The 21,613-nt window shown below is 42.7% G+C and overlaps 1 protein-coding gene across 1 annotated transcript in view; it reads left to right on the top strand.

The window, feature by feature from the left end:
• The first annotated feature begins 788 nt into the window (after nt 1-788).
• Nucleotides 789-21,613, top strand: part of axo (axotactin) — a 53,462-nt gene continuing 32,637 nt past the window's right edge. The window contains 6 exon segments of the mRNA XM_071690698.1: nt 789-998; nt 13,001-13,340; nt 16,097-16,771; nt 17,985-18,126; nt 20,549-20,618; nt 21,029-21,149. Coding sequence (XP_071546799.1) covers nt 984-998; nt 13,001-13,340; nt 16,097-16,771; nt 17,985-18,126; nt 20,549-20,618; nt 21,029-21,149 — 1,363 coding nt within the window. The 5' untranslated portion in view covers nt 789-983.

Here is a 21,613-nt window from a genome sequence, read left to right as displayed (position 1 = left end):
TTTACTTCTTTAAGATATATATATATATATATATATATATATATATATATATATATATATATATATATATATATACATATATATATATATATATATATATATATATATATATATATATATATATAAACCAGAATTTGTTGTCTTATGTAAAAGCATTAGCTAAATTCTCTTTTTTTTTCTGTGTCCCCGCTGGGTCGTCTGTGTTACCAATACGAAGGCACTTGAGGTCGACCTCAAAACAAGTCAAGGTGGGTCAGCAGTTCCTTGAGAGGAAGCCATTACCAGTGGCCAAAAGGTAGAAAGATGTTCCACAGCCAAGACGTTGTTTTAACATTGACAATGATACTCTGAAATTCAGACTGAAGCGATATAGAATATTTGAGGAGGAACCAGTTGTTTGTCATTGTCTAAATTGCTTTATCGGTCATAAAACTTGCGTTATCTCACCGGTAAGTACGATAAGACGCTATATCAGTGAAGCTGGCTTATCTGTGCCCGTCGTGACCAATCATAATAAAGCTAGACCCTGAATACGGCGATCTCATTGGCCTTCAGACAGTAACACAAGCAGTCAGTGCTATATCCCCACGTCAGTATCGCCAACACCCCTCTGTCACAATGTGGAAAAAAGGACCTTACGGGCTATAGTTAAAAGATAACCGGGACTCTCACTGTTTGCTGCTGGATCGGTAATCACGGACAGTCTTATGATAAAGCAGACCATACGGTCTTCCGGTTAAGTTCCTTACAACCCTGAGGTGGGCTCAACACACCCGTCCAGTAAAAACGGAGCCGGTGGTGTGGGCGACAGTCGAGCTCCGGAGCTGGTGAAGACATCGCGAGCGAGAGTCACCCTCGACCACCAAGGGACAATCAATCCTCTCGGGGCTAACTGTATTACACGTGGTTGAATCCCGTCCATTCATGTGCTAAAGTTGGAGAAGACCAGATCTGATCCCATCCTGTGTCGGTGAGATCTCAAGATGCGGTTTCTGCAGGTAAGACAAGTGGATGCCTTGGTTGGAGTAGTACTGAGTGACCTGGCACTGTGTGACATTACATAACACCGTACCCAGCAGCGAATGTAGTGCAGTCGTACCTTATGAATATGGTACATTACATGGAAGGAAAGTGACCGGCTAAGTTCCTATATCAATATGATAAGGTCAGGAGATTCCCCTAGCGAATATATCGTTTCAGTAGCCACAGAATTTCAGTATCAGGAGGACGACATCTCTACCGTGGTCTAATATGAAGCGCAATGCTGACATAACCGGGATTTAGTTTACGATGGAGCGCCATACTGCTGACGAACGCCCAGCCTCCCCACTCTTTTACTGCTGACCCAAGCAAGACCTGTTAGCTTTGCGAACGACCCATAGTGCATGTAACTGAAGGGCCAGACCTAGATAGTGGATGGCTCAGAACCAAACCATTAACTCTCTTCGAGGAAGATGAAATTCGGACACTTCTCACCTCTACTGACCACCTGGGTGGTAACTGGTTGTTACCCCCCACTTGATTATGAGAATGATAATCATATATCATCTTTATACATAATGTATATGATATATATGATGTATATGTCTTGGTAGGAAGTGTCCTGGTGACAGGTGTCTTCAGGTGGGGGGAAGTGTCCTTAAGAACGATGATCTTGTAGATCTGCGCTAACCTCGAGATGCTTCACTCCTGGTGACGTCGAACTGTACCTTGAGCACATTGCTTCTGTCTGAGATCATCTGCTGGGAAGGACTCCAACAAGAGGTTGTCGATAGGTGGCAGTATACTGAGAGCTCTCTAATGAGCGACGTATCTGACGGGGTTGTAATTTTGTTCTTTTTTTTAGGGGAAGGACTTTTTTTTTGCTAATATCTTAACATGAGCAGCGAGGATCAATATGTCATGTGGATGTGTATAACGTTCGGAATTTCAAAACGTAATTCTAAACTAGTTATTTTTCTACTTGTGCTCCACTGGGACTTTTGAATTTTTGTGTTTCAGCCTGCACTTCTGAATTTCATACCACATTTATACATTCTTATCTCATCTTCTGTCTCTCATTTTCTACTCAAAAGTGTCTATATCTCTGACTTTGAACTCCTGGGAGTCTCCAACATCTCCCTGTATTATCTCGTGATTCTCAGTCCTTATTTCTCGAGTTCCACTTTAGCATTTCAATCTTTATCTCTAATATCCCGGGCATCATCCTCTAACTGCTCAACCTCAGTCCTTCATCCTCTAACTTCTTGATCCTATCATTCAGTCCTCGCCATCTAACCTCTCAACGTCCTTCTCTTACCTTTCAATTTTTCTATATCTCTCTGTCGGCCTGACACTTACATTCTCCGTTACATGACAAAGACCATTCGGCTTACGCCTCAGCTCCCACATTTCACTCCCTCAATCTTTAGCTTTCAGACTCCACACGTCAGTCTACGCAACCCTTAACCTACAACTCAGTCTCTATGAATCTGTGTCTCTATAAACCCAACAAATAGTCTGGATTTCCATAGCAAACAGTCTGCACCTCTCACGTACCCACACTCGTCAATCTTAGCATCACTTGCGTCCTGTTTCTTTATAACTTTACCTACAAATCACAACTCTAGCATAAACCGTCATTAAATGCCTCTTAGGATCTTAACTCTTAGCTCACAACCCTACGCTACATACATTATTTCTACCGCCACGTCCTTTGTACCAGCCGTTTCACATCACAGTCTCGTACTTAATTATTCACAATCACCACATGTATCCTGTTACCATATGTTCTGCCTTTATCTCCCACATTTATGATCCCTTCCCTCCCTCCTCTCCACAGTCCTACCTCTTTCCCAACTGGCTCCATAAGTACCCATGACTCCCGCCTTCTTATCTCTACTCCCTACCCTTAAAGCTCAGATCAGAACCTTCGACGCCCGACTTAGAATATCCTCAACCAACGCATCCGTCTGCTACGCTTTCATCCACAGGGCCTTTTACCTTCCTTCGTCGCTTAACCTATATTTAGATGCTTTAAGGGGCATGTGATTCTCATTAGAAATAACTAAGCGGATCTAACACTCTTGGAGCTTAGTCGGCATTCGAGATAAAGTTATAGACTCAGAGCCAGCGTTCGCAGTCTCGCTAAAAGGATCAGCTTATCTTGAAAATCCCATAAAGAGATGATGAAGGATCGAAATATCTGTATCATATGAAATGATTGATGTGAGCTTTCATTGTATTCTAGAAAATTTTGATATTGAGGGAGATACAGTTTAGTGCTGTTAAAGTCGAACGAAAAGATTAATTCTTCATGCACTTTGCTTCGCTGAACACTTGATGTCAGAAATAGAAACATGAAATCAGCGTCAAATTACTTGATTCAGCGCAAGAGAACCAACGAGAATGTGTGGACCCGCTTAACCCTGTCTCTAAGTCGCTTATCCCCGCGAGATGGGAGGCCTATTTCTCGATCGCTTATCTCGCAAGATAGATCCTATTTCTCAGTCGATTATCTAGCAAGATAGATCCAATGTTCAGCCGCTTATCCTCCTAGACGGACTCTATTTTTTTCAGTCGTTTATTTCTCAAGACGGAATCTGTGTCTCATTCGCTTCTCCTGCAAGACGAGGCCTATTTCCCCTTCGCTTATCCAGTAAAATAGAATTTATTTCTCAGTCGTTTAAGTCGGTAAGATGAAACACTTTGCATTATTACGAGAGACTCATGCATGCTGAATGGCAAAAGCTAGACCCGATATCTTTTCACTGAAGTTCATTTCAAAGAGAATTCACAGGTTTGGTTTTTCGGGAGTAATCCAATGTTGGCTTGAGCCTGGATACGGCGAAGAACTGGCGCAGCCCGATAACTTATCAGTAGATAAGAGGTGTGTGTGTGTGTGTGTGTGTGTGTGTGTGTGTGTGTGTGTGTGTGTGTGTGTGTGTGTGTGCTTTATCAACTGATTAACACCCACTGTAAGTTCATATGCACCTCCATGATCGGGTACCAGAGCTCATATGATTTAAAGCAGCTGAATGCACTCCTAGATGAAGACAGGGCCTTCCGACACAGGGAAGGTCTCTTAGACTAATATATCAATTACGAAGCTCCGATAACCTCTTATATGGGGCTTCTGGAGCATCGAGAGGTTGCGCTCAGCCAGTAGAAGGGAAATGACGGACTCCTCTGGAGTAAGACCTTCCTCAACGAGGGTACTGTCAACTGGCAGTGAAAGAGTCTCACAGAAGGTGACTTATCACTCATCATGTCACTACAAGCAGAGCACGAAGGCACAAATGTATATTACTTCATATGTACTCACGTGCATAGACAGACGTCCGGATGTATGTGGTCGAAGATATCTGTGACCATTCAAGAACTCTGGTGACTTTCACTAGCATCTGGCGCGATGACGTGGATTTCTATGGATACAGGAATGAATCTATATGCGAGTGAAACAATAGCTATTTACAGCCTAAGTGGATCATTGAGAGGAAAATGTAATAAGAAAAACACTAGATATATGTTAGAAGATAATCATTCGTATAATCACACTAAGGCAACCATTCATGAGAATGTCTATACAAGATTATTCATCCATAAGATCATATAGAATCTTCCATTTCCAGACAAGCTTGCTTCTACACATGCTTATCTCTACACTCTCACTCTTTAAAGAAAAGAATCAGAATAAAGTTTGATGTTGTCCTCAGCACTGGCACTGAGGAGGAAGTGAGTATCATACCGTTGAGACACTCTTATGTGCCTGATATGTGCAGGCTGCGCCTACATTTCACAACTGTGAAAATCTTTTCAATAGTTTCTGATGTCCAGAGACTACGCACGGTAACCTTATGCCTAACATAGCCAGACAAGGATCTATAACCTAAAAACGAAGGGAAGAGAACTTTGAAATTCTACTCCATACTGGATTCAAACCACCGAACCATGGATCTAGAAATCCAAAATTAAGGAAAGAGAATTGTAAAATTCCAGTCTTCAAAAGGATTCGAGCCATCGACCCTTCAGTATATAACAGTGCTGTAACACGTTGAGGGAGGCATCAGGGATTAGCCTTGTCTACAGAGACACATGGACCCCTTGTGACCCCGGCTAGGGAGCCACAGTAGAACATCTACTAGCCTTTGGAAACCTTCCATTACACCAAAGGAAATGTGTACATTACAATCATCTTCCCCACCGTAGCCACATTAGTGGATGCTGAACCCCACAGACCGAGAGAATATGTGCTCAATGTATATAGTAAAATGAAGGATGAAACATGAGATTGACACATGTCATTGCTAGATTCAAGTTCTTGAGAGAGAGAGAGAGAGAGAGAGAGAGAGAGAGAGAGAGAGAGAGAGAGAGAGAGAGAGAGAGAGAGAGAGAGAGAGAGAGAGAGAGAGAGAGTGTGTATTACTGTAATGTGATCAAGCCGTGCCATTAACCAGTGAGTGAGGAAGTTTAGCAATACCACAGTGTGGAAGAGTGGAACTCCGCAGGGAGATAAGCGACCTTCAAACTCCCTCCCTCCTCCCCGGTGCAAGGAGAACAAACATAGCGTGAGAGGTGTGGAGACCAGCGACGAAGCTTTACTAACACAGAAGGCAGGGTACAGGGAGGGATCGTGCGTGGTCCACGGAGTGGCTGAAGGGCGGCTCTGAGGGAATGATGATCAGGCTTAGTCCGGAGAGATGGTTGTGGGGGGTCACAGCTTATCATCTACAGCAAGATAAAGAAGAGATAACCTCGTCGCAGTGGGAGGAAGGTGGTGCTCGCCCGGCTCCACTGAAGAAGATATTTAGTTTTTATACATGAAAGACCTCTCCCTCCCACCTCCCTCCGTCTCTCTCTCTCTCTCTCTCTCTCTCTCTCTCTCTCTCTCTCTCTCTCTCTCTCTCTCTCTCTCTCTCTCTCTCTCTCTCTCTCTCTCTCTCTCTCTCTCTCTCTCTCTCTCTCTCTAAAAAACTCGACAGATCTGATACATTTCAGATAACTTTCCCATCATCTTCAAAGACGGACATCCACCGCGAGACCGGATGAGGGATAATATCAATTCATATTCAGGAATACGATAGTGTGGCTGTTTATCGAACACTAGCTTTGTAGAGGTGGACGAAAAGGCAACCAACAGGCCTGACTATAAAATGTATTCAGTTTCATCGTTACTGACCGATAACTTGTCTCATTAAGGCCCGAATTTGACCATATCCGTCGAACTTAGGTGTAGAAATGTTCTTTTCACCCCACCATGAAGCACACGAGAGTCTAGTCCCGCGGTCATAAAGTTATAAGACATCATACCTTAACACTTCTCACACCAAGGGTCATAAAAACTGTGACCGGTGATATCTTAGGAGAGAACAGTGAGCGGATAAGCCATGAGAGCCATTAGATAAAGGCTCCACGCTTTATATACCACAGTAAAGATGGAGGCAACACCTCTGCCTGACTACAATCCATGTATCGCAACGATGTCGAGGTTATCCACAGTTTTACAGCAGAGCTCTGGGTTGTCTATGGAGTAGATTGGAAAAAAAAATGTACTGTGGCGTGCATTGTATAGATATCCTGCCTGTTACATTCACCAGAAATCCTGAGACGTATAAGAGAAGACAGACAGGCAGACACACACACACACATATCTATCTATCTATATATTGAAGTATATACATGTTTATGAATAAACATGTGCATGTGGGTGGGTTGGGCCATTTCTTTCGCCTGTTTCCTTGCGCTACCTCGCTAACGCGGAAGACAGCAACAAAGTATGATAATATAAAATAAAACATATACATATTTGAACAACATTTTCTGGTATCTCTACCGAATCTTATTCTGATTCATTCAAACAAATGATATATATATGTATAGATATATATATATATATATATATATATATATATATATATATATATATATATATATATATATATATATATATATATATATATATATATATATATATATATATATATGTATGTATATATAAAATTCAGCAATACATTACAAGAGAAGCGTCAGGAGGATGCGCACTGGATGATGATGACCGAGGAGGGAACGTGAGGTGGAATGAACTTACGAAGACGTGTATCCTGGTCCTCCTCCCTCAGCTGACTGAACCCCCTCATCAACCCACGGACGTTATGGTCGGCTTCATGCTGCTTCATGGGCCTACCCTGGGTGCATCAATGGCTGAACTGTGAGGCCCTTATCCCTGGGGATAGGGGAGAAAGAATACTTCCCACGTATTCCCTGCGTGTCGTAGAAGGCGACTAAAAGGGGAGGGAGCGGGTGGCTGGAAATCCTCCCCTTTCTTGTTTTTTTTTAATTTTCCAAAAGAAGGAACAGAGAAGGGGGTCAGGTGAGGATATTCCCTCTAAGGCCCAGTTCTCTGTTCTTAACGCTACCTCGCTAACGCGGGAAATGGCAAATAGTATGAAAAAAGAAAAAAAAAAAAAAATGAAACATTACCGATCAGACAGAGAAAGATGATATTTTTACAAACGTATAGTCTGCGTCAGACGTATAGTCTGCGTCAGACGTATAGTCTGCGTTGGACGTTTGGCCTACGTCTAGGTCATTGGTTGGCACCTCCAGGGCCTTGTAACTTTACACGTTTTCCTGTATCTAGTTTCATAACACCACAGGTCACCTCTGCAACAACGTAAACATACCCTTCACTCGATCCAGGAGACCCCATTCAGTCACCATCGCAAAATCTGCTTCTTGAAAGCAGTGAGGTGTCATAGTGGTGTCGCACTCGTATCTCTCGTGAGCAGCAAGAGGTTCTGTTGGCCTTCAGTACAGAGCACCGCTCACCGCTTTGGCCTGGCTCATACCGCACCTCTCTGTTAGCCAGAGTAGCTTCAAAGACTTTCCGCTTCGTTAATTCTGGCGTCACCTCTCTCCCGCCACCCCTTTCTATCCGCCGTGATGTTGCTGCTCTCTCCCTGTTCTACAGGCACCAGTTCGGCCACTACCCTCGTAAGATGTCTGTGTGTGTCCCTGGCATCAAGCCTCGGACCAGCAGCTCGTGTCTGGCTCCTGCTTCCCATAGGTTATATTTGGAGACCCGGCCATACGAGGATTAACCGTTATGTTATGTCTTCCTCTCCTCAAGCAACGAGGCTTTGGAATCACCTTCCTTCTCTCTTCTTTTTTTTTTCTTTTCTTTCTGTAACCCTCCTTCCTCTTAAAAGCCACGTCTACAAACACCTGAAAAGTTCTGACTAATTTCGCCATTCTTTTTCTCATATCCTAATTTTTTTCCATCCAAACTATCCATAACAGGGGCATGTTCTATTCGTTCCATGTCAGTCAATATATAAAAAGATTCTTTTTTTTTCCCCATCAGCATTGGTTATGTGTCTTATCAGCTCATTTGCAGATATGTGTTATGCTCATTATGGTTTCACTGAAGCTTTGAGAATCACGCTGCCGAGAACTGCAGCAAAGAATATCATAGAACCCTGTGAGGCTAAGTCAATAAAGAGTTACTCGCTGGTGGTAGAGATGCGAGAAACACAAGAGGACTTACGGGATGACAAAGGTGTCGTTACTGCCACATCTGCACGAGAATCCTGTTATGCCGCCACTGAACTGTTGTCAGTCCCACATAAGGGGGTTGGAAACGAGTAACATAACCAGGGATTTAAAATGAAGATCGACAGTTGAGGGGTTTCAAGGTGTGGTTGGATACCGGGAGGTGGAGAGGTAACGTCCTTGAAGTGGGCAGCCGATGGGGACAATGGGAAAGGATCAAAAGCGTATCGAACCTCATGAATTTTGTTATTCTCCTGTTGGTGGTCGGTAAAGGGGAGGGTGACACTTGTACTCACGACCAGAATACGAGAGAAATAAAACTATGTTGAAGGTGACTCACACTACGTCCGTATTTCCATCCATCACTCATCAGTTTCTGTAAAGGCCCTACTGTAGATTCGGTGTGGCAGCTTTCTAGAAAGTATCTGAAAGTGAAAAGATGTGGTTAGACGACGCTTGACATAAAAGGAAGAGAGGAACCCAACCATAAAACGGGTTAAGTGAGACAATAAGTTGAAGAAGGACTAAGCAGTACCATATAATGAGTCACAGTTTGTGGTGAACACGCTCAAGAATAACATACAGTACCTTTGTAAGACGAAACAAGATGATTGAATATCTTTTGTGAACCATCTTTATATTCTTCTATCTTTTTCACCTCCCTCTATATTCTCAAGCCTTTTCATCGTCTATATTTGAGACCTCTACATCCATGTCTCGTCCCATTCCATTATTTATATGTATTTACCTCTATCTAGTTTCATTGCGTCTATAATCACCATGTCTATTGATCTTACCTTCAGCCATAATTTTCTGATCCTTAATGAAGAATATGTCTCCCACAGCCGTACCTGTCTTGCATCTATGTCTGTACCTATATCTGATGAACTCTATTCTATTATGTCTCTGCTCCTCTCATCACCACACCTTGTTGCTTCTCTACTCATGGATCTCCTCCTTACATGTTCTTTTTCCATAGGTATCATCTCCATTTCCTCCATGCACGTTCTTCCGTAGCCACCTGCTCTGAAAGCTGCCTGCTGTGCCACCATCCATTCCTATTTGCCTCCTTTCGTTTTCTTTCTCTGACTCTCCTCTGTGTATATATGTTCTTCTCATTAAGTCTTGGTGACGCTCGGTGTCGCGCGGGCACCTGACATGCAGGCGTCAAGGAGGCGCTGACACGCTGTTACTAGAGAGTACACACACCTCCCGTCTCGTTGCTATGTAGCTATAATTCACAGGCTAAAGATATCATGTATTTGAAGGAGATCTGGAAATCCCTGCATAGTGTCGTGTATATCCATCCCCCCCCCCCCCTCTCTCTCTCTCTCTCTCTCTCTCTCTCTCTCTCTCTCTCTCTCTCTCTCTCTCTCTCTCTCTCTCTCTCAATGAACGAGTTTCAGTCTGGTCCCCCTCCGCACCAGCTCACAACACACACTCTGTCCTCGATGGTGCAGGAGGAGTTTTGAACTTTCTGTGTTGATTTCATCTACGGTGTATCAGTGTGTATGGAAGATGAGGGAGAATAGAACCTCTTGGAATCACCCGTGGGAGGAGGTAACGTGGTTAAAGGTTATACTGGCAGAGTGGAGAGACTTATGGTTGTGTGCAGTACAGCAACACTTTCATATGTCTTATGCCACCAAGGGAATTTTATTGGTCAGCCTTCTGTGGTCGTGTTAGACTCCATGAGACTACTAATGGCAGTAGATGCAACGATCGTGTTCATTATGAAATCGTCTGATGATTCTAAATGCTTCTGTGAGGTCAAAGGTGCTTTGTGATGGAGATTGAAGTGAGCTTGCGGGACAATGTTGAGGAAGAACCCAGATAAATTCACACTCGTGGTTTCGATGAAATTTGTGAGCATCATGCAACAAACTGATGTAAAATTTCGAATATCAATGCCTAACGTATTAGCGTTGTGCTAGTGGGATGTATGTGTAGGTGACGTATTGATGACATATTTGATGACATGTAGTCGTGTCGGTGACGTGTTGGTGAGGTGTTCAAGGCGTGTTTGTGAATTTTGGGTAAACATGTTTTTGATCTACTCGTCAGGTATCAAGAAAATACTTGTGTTGATAACGTGTGGGAGAAGCACAAGACTGGGTGGTATACGCTGACGCATTCGCTGTCTTGGTTACGTACTGATGATTTTTGTGACAATCTTTGATAATGTCCTGGAGGTATCTAGATACTTTGAGTATGTGATGGTAGTATTTTGATGTCCTATGGATTATAACTCGCCAAACGTGTGTGTATCCTCGTTGCTGGTGTGATGATGACCAGATCGTGGGCTGGTGGGAACATTCTTCCTTTCCTCACTGTACATAACACAGCGTTGGTCAACAGCTGAGGAACAATGTATTCATCGACTCGTCCGATCCTCTGTTGTTTTAAACCTCAGCGCTGCCTGGCATTAATGTCACTTATTGCTTTCACGAACAATACATGGTAACACTACATGGTAACCCTGCAAGGGTCACGGTGACCCAAGACTGTATGGTACTCCTCGCTAGGGCCACGGTGACCCAACACTGTCTAGTACTCCTCGCTAGGGCCACGGTGACCCAACACTGTCTGGAAGTCCTCGCTAAGACCACGGTGACCCAAAACTGTACGGGAGTCCTCGTTAAGGTCACGGTGACTCAAAACTGTGTCCAGTAACCCCACTAGGGTCATGATGACCCAAAAATCACCCAGTAGGTCCTGCCAGGGTCGCGATCACTGTCCAGTGACTCAGCTAAGGTCGTGGTAAGTTTACTAGTGATACAATGACCCCGTTAGCACTGGGTTAACCCCTCCCTGCTAGGGTCAGGGTGACGCAACAGTCTCCGCTAACCTTCCCTCAGGTATGTAGGACTTTTGCCGTAAAAGGTGTGCACTTGTCCACTCTATATGAGAGGAAACAGATTTAAAGAAAGATAGATAGGTAGATTAGTTACATAGATAGGTGATAGATCGATAGATAGATAGATAGATAGATGGATAGATAGATAGATGGATAGATAGATAGATGGATAGATAGATAGGTGGATGGATTGATAGACAGATAGATAGATAAGTAGATAGTAATATATTCAAGTAGTTAAGCAGATAAACAGGTGGATAGAATGATACGTAGATGGATAGATTACTTGACAGACAAATAAAGAGACGGACAGACAGACATATACAAGTCGCTGGTTCACATGTTACAATGGGGGGAAAAAAAAAGACTATGATTCATTTCATATGCAGGACTCATCTCCCTTGTTACATATCAGCTGTGAATTGTTTTGTCACTCCTGAACAGCCATAACTCAACTTTCTCTCAAACAATGAACCATAGTCCGTTTTATAACCTCACTTGGAGACATTGCTCTCTATCTCGCTTAGATTTGTTCATATTATAACATTCGAAGAATGAAAACTAAACGAAGGAAGATCAGACTGCACACAGGGCTTACAGGATGCTATTAATCTAACGTCTTAGGGAATCAGACTGAACAGAGAGTTGACAACATATCATCAATTCATTGGTTTAGATTCCCCTATAACCCTGGTAGTTTGTAAGATATATATATAAGTCTCACCGATCCATAAAGCTATACATTCCATGAACGTATAGCTTTATGAATCGTCAGCGAAGGCTAGGTTGTAGTAGCTGTATCAGCGAAGGCTAGACTGTAGTAGCTGTATGGTATTATAACGGTAATCTTATTCTTCCACTGATAACATACACATTGGCTGGTGGTCTTATCTGTGTATTCCAGATAACCCTCTTAATGTTATCACCGCTGGGGTTAAATCTTACGGGAGACTTGTACCAAGATAACCTATAAAAAAAAGAGTGATGTCCACCACAATTACCTAATGTTCTTTGTTATCTTAGATGTAGATCAAGCTTAGAATATCGAATAGTTTTTGAATTCCTTAGCTACGTGCTGTAGTTCTTGGACAGCGTCACGATCGTTGATAACCTATGAGATGGGTCGTAAGCACTCAGGTTTACTTTGAAATGATGTAGATGAATATGATGAGAAAGGATGGTGTAAGATGCTGAGAGAGAGAGAGAGAGAGAGAGAGAGAGAGAGAGAGAGAGAGAGAGAGAGAGAGAGAGAGAGAGAGAGAGAGAGAGAGAGAGAGAGAGAGAGAGAGAGAGAGAGAGAGAGAAAATTAAAGAGTATAAGTAGATTGAGTAATGTATAGATAGAAAAGAACACACACACACACACACACACACACACACACACACACACACACACACACACACACACACACACACACACACACACACACACAGAAAGAGTACCAGACGAATGTTGAGGGAATAAAACATTACAATATGGATTTCTTACATAACTGATCCTTTGTGAGCTTATCACTTGGCGAAAATCTAAGGTAAAATCATCCAGTTAACCTAGATCTTTATCCCAAATTTCCCCATGCTAGAACGTCTCTCTCTCTCTCTCCACTCCTGCAGGTGAAGCCGCCGATCCTGCTGTTGGCACTGGGTCTTCTTGTCCATCTCACCACCGCCACCCCGTGGCTGAGTGATGATGACGAGTACTACGATTATGAATACTACGAATATGAAAATGGTGACGAAACGGCTCTTGAGGAGTTAGAATCCGCAAACGTAGAACTTGTAGCACAGGCAGTATCCGAACTAGAGGCGACAGTAGGTCTTCAGGATGAAGGGCAGACCAAACCTGAAGACTCCGAGACGCACATGACGGAAGTAGGTGACGAGGAGGGAGGGGAGACAACACTGGAGCCAAGTACTGACATGGAAACAGAAGCACCCACCAGAGCTGAACCTGGTAAGTAGTTATTCTTCTTTTTCCGACAGACTTTTCTCAAGATCTGCCTTTGAAAGTGGCGGACTTGCAGGAGGAAGTGGCCATCGAAAGTTCCGCCGTTTTCACCTGTTACGTCGATTTGAAGACCAGTTCTAAATGACCCAAGGATCCGTCGTCACATACCCGTACCCGAGGCTTATCAGACATCGTGGGTCGTCAAGCAAGTTTTACGTGAGGCGAAGTGAGACGGGATTTGATCATCGTAATCCCATATAAACTGACGAAGTAGCATCAGATGAGACTGATTTAGATCCAAATTCTACTTCAGAAAAGATTCTCATCTTTCTCCCATGAGGATGGGCGCATGTGAACGACACATCTTGAAGGTATCTATTGATGCACCATCACTGACTCTGCTTTACCGCCGAATTCTACCATCATCATCATGAAGTTCAGAGCTATCTTTAGGGCTTTATCCTTCTAAAGAAGATGGTTTCCTTACATTAATCATAATTCAAGCCACCACACAGACCACATCTAGAATATCCTCCATTCAAAAGAGATACTGAGCAGGAATCACCATTACACATAAATTGTGTCAGTGATGAGTATTGGCCCACCTCGCCTGGTGAATATCGTGAGCGGAAACTTCTAGCAGTGTGTGATCTCTACTCTTTTTCTCTTTTTGGGTCAAAGACCATTTCTCATGAGCTTGGCTGGACTTTCAGAGCACCAACTTGGAAATATTATGTCTCTATATATATTTCTGTTGTACATTTGTCTTGACTAAGTGGTTAAAGATCGAGAATGAATGTTGAAGGTTATCAAGTTATATTTGAAAGTTGAAACATATCTATAAACAGTAAAGTATCATTCTATTTGTAGGATAAAGATCTAGACTGAGAATATTATTATGATATGTGACATATATTTTTAAAGACTTATACATGATATCTTTGATTTGATATTTGCATCATATTGGATATATGTATACATGTATTTACGTAATTGCTGCTAGTATTTTAACATCAAAGAGGCTTATCTGCTTGTTACTCTTTAACATTTCGCCAATTACCTGCCCCTGGCCCTATCTTACAAGGTCTTTGCTTGTGATAAGTGATCTGATGTCAGTGTGTATATGCATGAGGTATGATATTGCTTCCAGTGACGGTGACTATGGCTATGGCATGATTAAACTTGGCATAACATTGAAATGTCTTCTTATGTTTATCTTGTTATCGGTAACTAGTCCTGCTTACTCCGATCTGGGGATCGAGATTGAAGTGAGTACACTGTGAGACCTTATGAGACCTTGGTGAGGATTAAATAACAATACCTAAAGATGATTATAACGTACAGTGTATTGCTGCTGCTGAGTTCATCTCCGTGTCTCGCTTTCTGATCGGATATAAGAGGAAATGAATTCATACCTTATAACCGAGTCGTCGTTAGCTTATAAGATGCTTGAGGGGAAACTTGAACGTTCCATTGACAGTAATACATTAGAGGGAAGTTTATCTCTCTCGATGAGACAGATGAGGTAAGCATATCGTTCCATGTAGATGCTTCAGGAAAGTTTATGTACTTCAGTTACATGTGAAATCGCAATATCACTAGCATGGAACTACATGCATTCCATGTCGAAGGAAATATCAAAGTTCAAACAACGCAAGATGAAAACTTCAGCACAGAGGAAATACATGACAGTGCTTAATACCTTTAGTGTCATGTTCGTGTCAACGGACGAACACTTGTCACAGTGTGTAAAGTGTACGTGCATACTCGGGATGGGTGTTGCTGAGGGGTAGACGCTGATGATAAACCACCACCTCACAGTGTCATAAGTATTCGTTACTTATACTAGAGTCCGGTATCTGTCTCCCCTTGTTTCTACAGTTTGTTGTCTAGTGAATGACGTAGTTGAATATGTTTCGTGTGAAAATTCAAAGAGTTCTGTTCATGTATCTCCTGCATGTCGTAGATGGTGACTAAAAGGGGCGGGAGCAGTGGGCCGTAAATTCTCGCATCCTGTCTTACTTTACACAGGATGAAACAGACGAAGGAGCCAAATAAGTTTGCTTTCCCTCTAAGGCTCAGTCATCTGCCGTGGACTATACCGTGCTCACGTGGGCAACAGTGAACGTGCATGAAAGAGGAGCATAGTACTGCTGCTTACCTAATGATGTTCTTCTGCCTTGATTTCCACACATCAATTGCTCGTCGTCTGATGCTCCTCAATGTCTATTTTTGCTTTCCATTTCCGCGGACGCTGGATAACTGATTAACTTTTAAGTGATTATATTTCTTTTTCCTCATCGACTTCTAGGAAATTCATTGATGCTTGCTTAATCGATAACTGCATGGGCCTATGAATCACACACACACACACGCACACACACACACACAAACCACTCCTGAAACCTGCATGTAATTTCTCCCAACATGATTTTAGATTTTGCCATTTGTGCCTCGCTATTTGCTCGATTAATTCCTCGCAAAAGCATCAACTTTGCCTTTTGGCCCATCTCGCCATTTTGTGGCTTTAATGGCTCGCCTTAAGAACCAGCAGCTTATCTGCGCTGCTAATAACCCTACGATAATGTGCCTCTGATTGTCTTCAAGCCAGCTGCCTCACAACACGTTGCTGTACTACCATTTGCGATAGATTACCCTTGTAGATCGCAAGCTTCGTCGCCTGCTTTGATTCACGCTCTGCAATGGTAAAATCTTCTTTTCCTTCAAAGAAGAGGAAGTGCTAACGCTGAATATGGTTTAAGGTCCTGATGAGACGGTTTCTTTCATCGCCGTCCTCGAACCTGTAGCTCCAGTTGAACCTGCAGCTCCAGTTGAACCTGCAGCTCCAGTTGAACCTGCAGCTCCAGTTGAACCCGCAGCTCCAGTTGAACCTGCAGCTCCAGTTGAACCTGCAGCTCCAGTTGAACCCGCAGCTTCAGTTGAACCTGCAGCTCCAGTTGAACCTGCAGCTCCTGTTGAACCTGCAGCTCCTGTTGAACCTGCAGCTCCTGTTGAACCCGGAACTCCTGTTGAAACTGAGTTTTCTTATGAGCTTGAGCCTTCTGTTGAACCCGATCCTCTTGAAAATGAAGAACTGTACACGGAGGAGCCTGAGGATCCTCTTGATGAACCCACTGAGGACACACCAGAGGGAGGAGCAGAGGAGACAACTCCTACCACATTCACGACCCCAGCAGCGCCTCAGGAGTCATCAGGGTCTGGACCAGATGGTGGGGTCGTCGACGGCCAACTGGATGACCCGCTGGAACACGGGCCAGGTGGCGGGGTCGTCCAAAGGAAGCTGGATGACCCTCTGCTTGACCAGAATCTCAACTCTACCGGGCTAGAGGAGGAGGCGGAGGTAGAGGAGGAGGAGGAGGCTACTCCTTCAGATGGTTTAGATCTCGACAGGGACGACGTCGAAGAAAAGATAGACGGTAAGTACCGCCTGGGAATTAGATCTCCAGCGTTCTATTGCCTGTCTATAACCTGTTCTCTGCTCGGCCGATTTTACATGGATGATATGAGGTCGTTGACTCTATCCTTTTGGGATGGTTGATGCTATCAGTGGCAGAATCGTCAATAGCCTTGGAATGATTACTTTTGTGCTTTACAATGGAAGAACATTAATTTCATTCGAGAACATCATCGACTAGGTTTTCATACACACACACACACACACATACACACACACACACACACACACATACGCACAAACACACACACAAACACACACACACATACACGCAAAAGCACATAGGAATGAATTCATGGTACACATAACCAAGATTAAGAAACTGGGCAACACAAGTGTAGAATTTTTTCACTGTAATACAGGAATAATAATCATACACACTTCATAGGTCGGGGGGAAAGTAGCTCCCTCTCTAAAGACACATTTAGGCAATAAAACACATATACGCTTTTCCATGGTTTCTCCGGATCACTTCATATGCCTTGTTTTTACCCAAGAAGAAATTCCCTCCATAGCACATGGCTCCAATTTGTTCTATGCACGCCTCTCACCCTCTTGCAAGTTCAGGCCCCGATTACTGAAAAACCATTTTGTACACCATGCATCCACCTCTTTCTCAGTTTACCCCTGCGTCTTGCTTCCATTCCCCTTTCCACACACCTAGCCAGTTTAGCCTGGACCCCAACACCAACCCACAGAGCCCTGTACTCAGCTCTTCATAGCGAGGGATGTGTCGCGGATCCTCCATGATGTTCTACATCGACCATTCGTCCATGACGTACCGACAGTTCGCGTGGAGCTGTGGTCGGGGTACTACTAACGTACACGAGACTGCAAATGACTCCTCTACCAAGTGCCAGTCCGCCAGGGTTACTCGTAAGTAAGGGAGGTTTGCAGAAGAAGGCGTCCGCTACTGGAGTAACTTCCTCAATCAACTAACCTTATGCCACGGAAATTGTAATTAACCTTGTGGTTATGGATGTATGGGTGCGAGATAGTGTGCGCTAGTGTGTGTGTGTGTGTGAGTGTGTGTGTGTGTGTGTGTGTGTGTGTGTTCAATAGATCAACAGATATCCACTAAGGTTCATGATGAACGTAGCCCAGCCATTATCCCCATTATTCCTTGCTGAGTGTTGTAGCCCCTGGTGAGCGAGGTGGTCTGTCTCCCTCTCCAGTCCACCCCGAGAAGGCCAGCAGGGGTGCGATCAGGGAACACCTGACCCTCCACGATGGTACAGGTGCCACCACTCTGACCTTCCTGGGTCAAAACGCTGCCGCCAGGGTCGACGACGAAGCACTCACTGATTTTGCCGTGAAGTAAGTACCTTCCACCTCCTCTGGTACGGAGTGTTTAGGAACCCTGTTCCTATTTGTTATGCATATGTAGGTCCAAAAGATTTATTTATAATGTATATGTATTAATGCATAAGTATGTTCACACATTCAACTTTGTGTTTATGGGTATATAAATGAATGTGCACACGATCACATGTTCGTATATGATGTACGTGTGTGTGTGTGTGTGTGTGTATATGTGTGTGTGTGTGTGTGTGACAATATGTACATTACTCATCTCGTTGGTATACATATCAGAGGAAATACTTCGATAAGATATATCACTAAAATGTACCAACTATACCAGGAATAAGATAGCAGCAGCAGCAGGCAGTTGGAGATAACGTTAGTATATGGTTGAACTGACTACACTCTGTATCATTATAGGAAGCTGCTCCTTTTACCCCTGACCACAAACTGTCATTTGCCATTGCGATGACTCTGACTGAGTTTCATGTATTGCATGTGTTGTTGCTTTAGTTGATGGGCAACTGAACTCTCATTTGTCAGAACTGGTCATTTTCCCTTCTGATATCTCTATCTCTACAATGGTTGACATTTTCATTCCAGTACAAAATACGTGGGAGAGACGTCTCCATTAAGGTCAAGGTTGTCTGGGTAGTCTGGTTGTATGTTATGATCTCACTATAGGGCGGGGAAATCATCTATTTTGAAAACTGAAAGATAAAATACTACCCAGGGTTATTACAGGCTGTCAGTGAGTAACTGATGAATCTTTGTGTAAACAGCGGGATTGATTGTGGTTGTGTGGAGTGGAAAGACTGGCTGTGGTTGTGTGGAGTGAAGAGACTGGTTGTGCTTGTGGAGAGACTGGTTTTGGTTGTGCGGAGCAGGGAGACTGATTGTAGATGTGTGGAGTGGGGAGACTGGTTGTGGTTGCGTGGAGCAGGGAGAGTGGTTGTGGTTCAGTGGAGTGGAGAGACTGGTTGTGGTTGCGTGGAGCAGGGAGAGTGGTTGTGGTTCAGTGGAGTGGGAAGGAGCCGTCGGAGACACCATCACAGTATGACTACACATAACTCGTACACATTACAGCAGAGTGCGACAGCGTTTGTGTGGTGTGAGAACATCCTCTCGTATATATGTGCACCCTTCACATATACGCTCAACGCATACTCAGTAGGTACGAAAGCATCCCGTTATGAATATAGACATACGTATATATATATATATATATATATATATATATATATATATATATATATATATATATATATATATATATATATATATATATATATATATATATATATATAAATATATATATATATATATATATATATATATATATATGTATATGTACTGCACTGTATAATCATTAAACTACACACCCACCTCTTTACATACACATGCATTGCTTTCTGGTTATCATAACGCCATACGATCAATGTAAAAGACAGTATTTGCTCATATTTTCAAAGCATAAAGATCTCATGAAACTATTTGAGGCTGTGTCGAATGCAAACCCGAACTGCTTCAGTGATTCATCCGTATATTTGAAATTCCTCACCGCACCCCGTTACTAATTCGTAATCTATGATAACCTTAGTAGGTTACGTCAGATCACAGTCACTCATTTGATATCATGAATTGGTGATATCTTGATGGTTAGACACGACCAATGAAGAGGCGGGACTCGAAGCTCAATACTTGATAGTCAGATCAAAGAATCTTCGTGGTCGAGTTAGTAAAGGTTTAAGGCCATTATGACTATAAACTATTAGTTCTCTCAGATCTCATTTTTTCCTTTTCATAAGTACGCATTTTTTTCATTTTCTTTTAGTATTTCTGAAAAAAATGTGTGGAAAGGTATTTTGATTTTTTTTCCCTGTTTGATAGCCAAAATACAGTCGTCACAAGAGAGTCAAGTAATCATTTTACCTAAGATCATTTGTTTATTCTTAGACTACTGTGTTAGTCACTTGTGGCTATTGCTTTGGTAGATCACATGCTTATATGCAGTACAAACCTTTCTGATGAACACCACTACCATATTACCTTAGACAATCTCGCAACATAAGACCCTTTCTCTTTACATCAGTCTATATTTGTTTTTCATTTGGTCTTTACCTTTGATTTGATTACTTTCCATGTAATACCCTGCTTACGTTATCTTTTATTTACTTCCTGATGTTGATAATATTATTCCATTATTCCCTTCGTCGTTTTTCTTTTATTTGTATGTACATGTTTTTACACTTCTTGTCCAGTTTTCCCTTTGAGTGAGTTAGTCATTTTCATGTCATCTCACACGCCTTTCACATCACATCACATTTTAGCACTGACACACACACACACACACACACACACACACACACACACACACACACACACACACAACGTATCTCTCATTCTGCAGTTTACTAATGGATGTTTACCTTTCCAGCAAAGTCATCGAGTTCGAGTTCTCCTTCAGGACGGATTCTCCCCACGGCCTTATCGCCTTCCTGCGTCAGGTAGTGCTCTCACTCTTCTCTCTACCCATGATGTTAAGAAGTTGAATTATCGGTATTTAGTGTCATGAAACGAATAGAAAAATACACGATTCAGGGTAACTCCTCGTAAAAAAATCATGTTCTATCAATAAGAGTAAAGCTATGATTAAATAAATGATGCTTCTTCAAAGTATCAAGCTTAGAACTTGGCTATTCAAGTAGCGAAAATCCTCGCTGTGCGTCCCCTCCACACCAAGAGAAATCATATAGCCTCAGACAGTGCACCGTACGCCTGAATTTGTGGCATAAGAGATATCAAGAAAGAAGAAATTAAGATATCCTAAAGATATTCATTAATTGTCACATCAGTGTCTGTCCTTACTAACAAATCTCGAATCACTAAGTCTCAAGTGTGTCTCATCTGCCCACAGCTCTCGGTACCGGCTGAACTGGAAGGCACGAGGATCCAGCTCTACATCTACCTAAAGAGAGGTCATCTGGGCGTTACTCACGCCTTTGGGAACAACACAGAGCATTTCCTTATGAAGAGAGGTAAGCGAATGCTGCAGAACCTGCTGGTTGTGAGAGTGTCTGTGCATGTGGGGATCAGAGAGAGCTTGATTTTCGAAGCAGGGTAAGCGAGTCTTCTAAAACGAAACAGTACGAGTCTTTACACGAAACAGATTTGTTCAAACTCGGTAGAATGGCTGAAATGAGCTTCATTATCTCCTCTTGGAGTAAACTGATTTATCAATTGTATATCGTAATGAAATTAGATGACCATATAGCTGTAGAATTTGACTTTCCTCCGGTTATCACATCCCATCATGTCATAAAGTTAGATCTAGGAGGTCATACTTTATGAAGCGGTTTCATCCTTACAATAATCTCTAACTGTGAATCGCTTGTTTCTTAGCTGCTACTGATCATAAACTGAATAATCTAGAAAAAGATTTCATGAATATTGAATAAGATCATCCCTGAACAACTTCGTTCTAAATCACCTACAAAATCCT

The sequence above is a fragment of the Panulirus ornatus genome, chromosome 48 (genome assembly GCF_036320965.1).
Source record: "Panulirus ornatus isolate Po-2019 chromosome 48, ASM3632096v1, whole genome shotgun sequence".
Lineage (NCBI taxonomy): Eukaryota > Metazoa > Arthropoda > Malacostraca > Decapoda > Palinuridae > Panulirus > Panulirus ornatus.
This window is presented reverse-complemented; position numbering and strand designations above follow the sequence as displayed.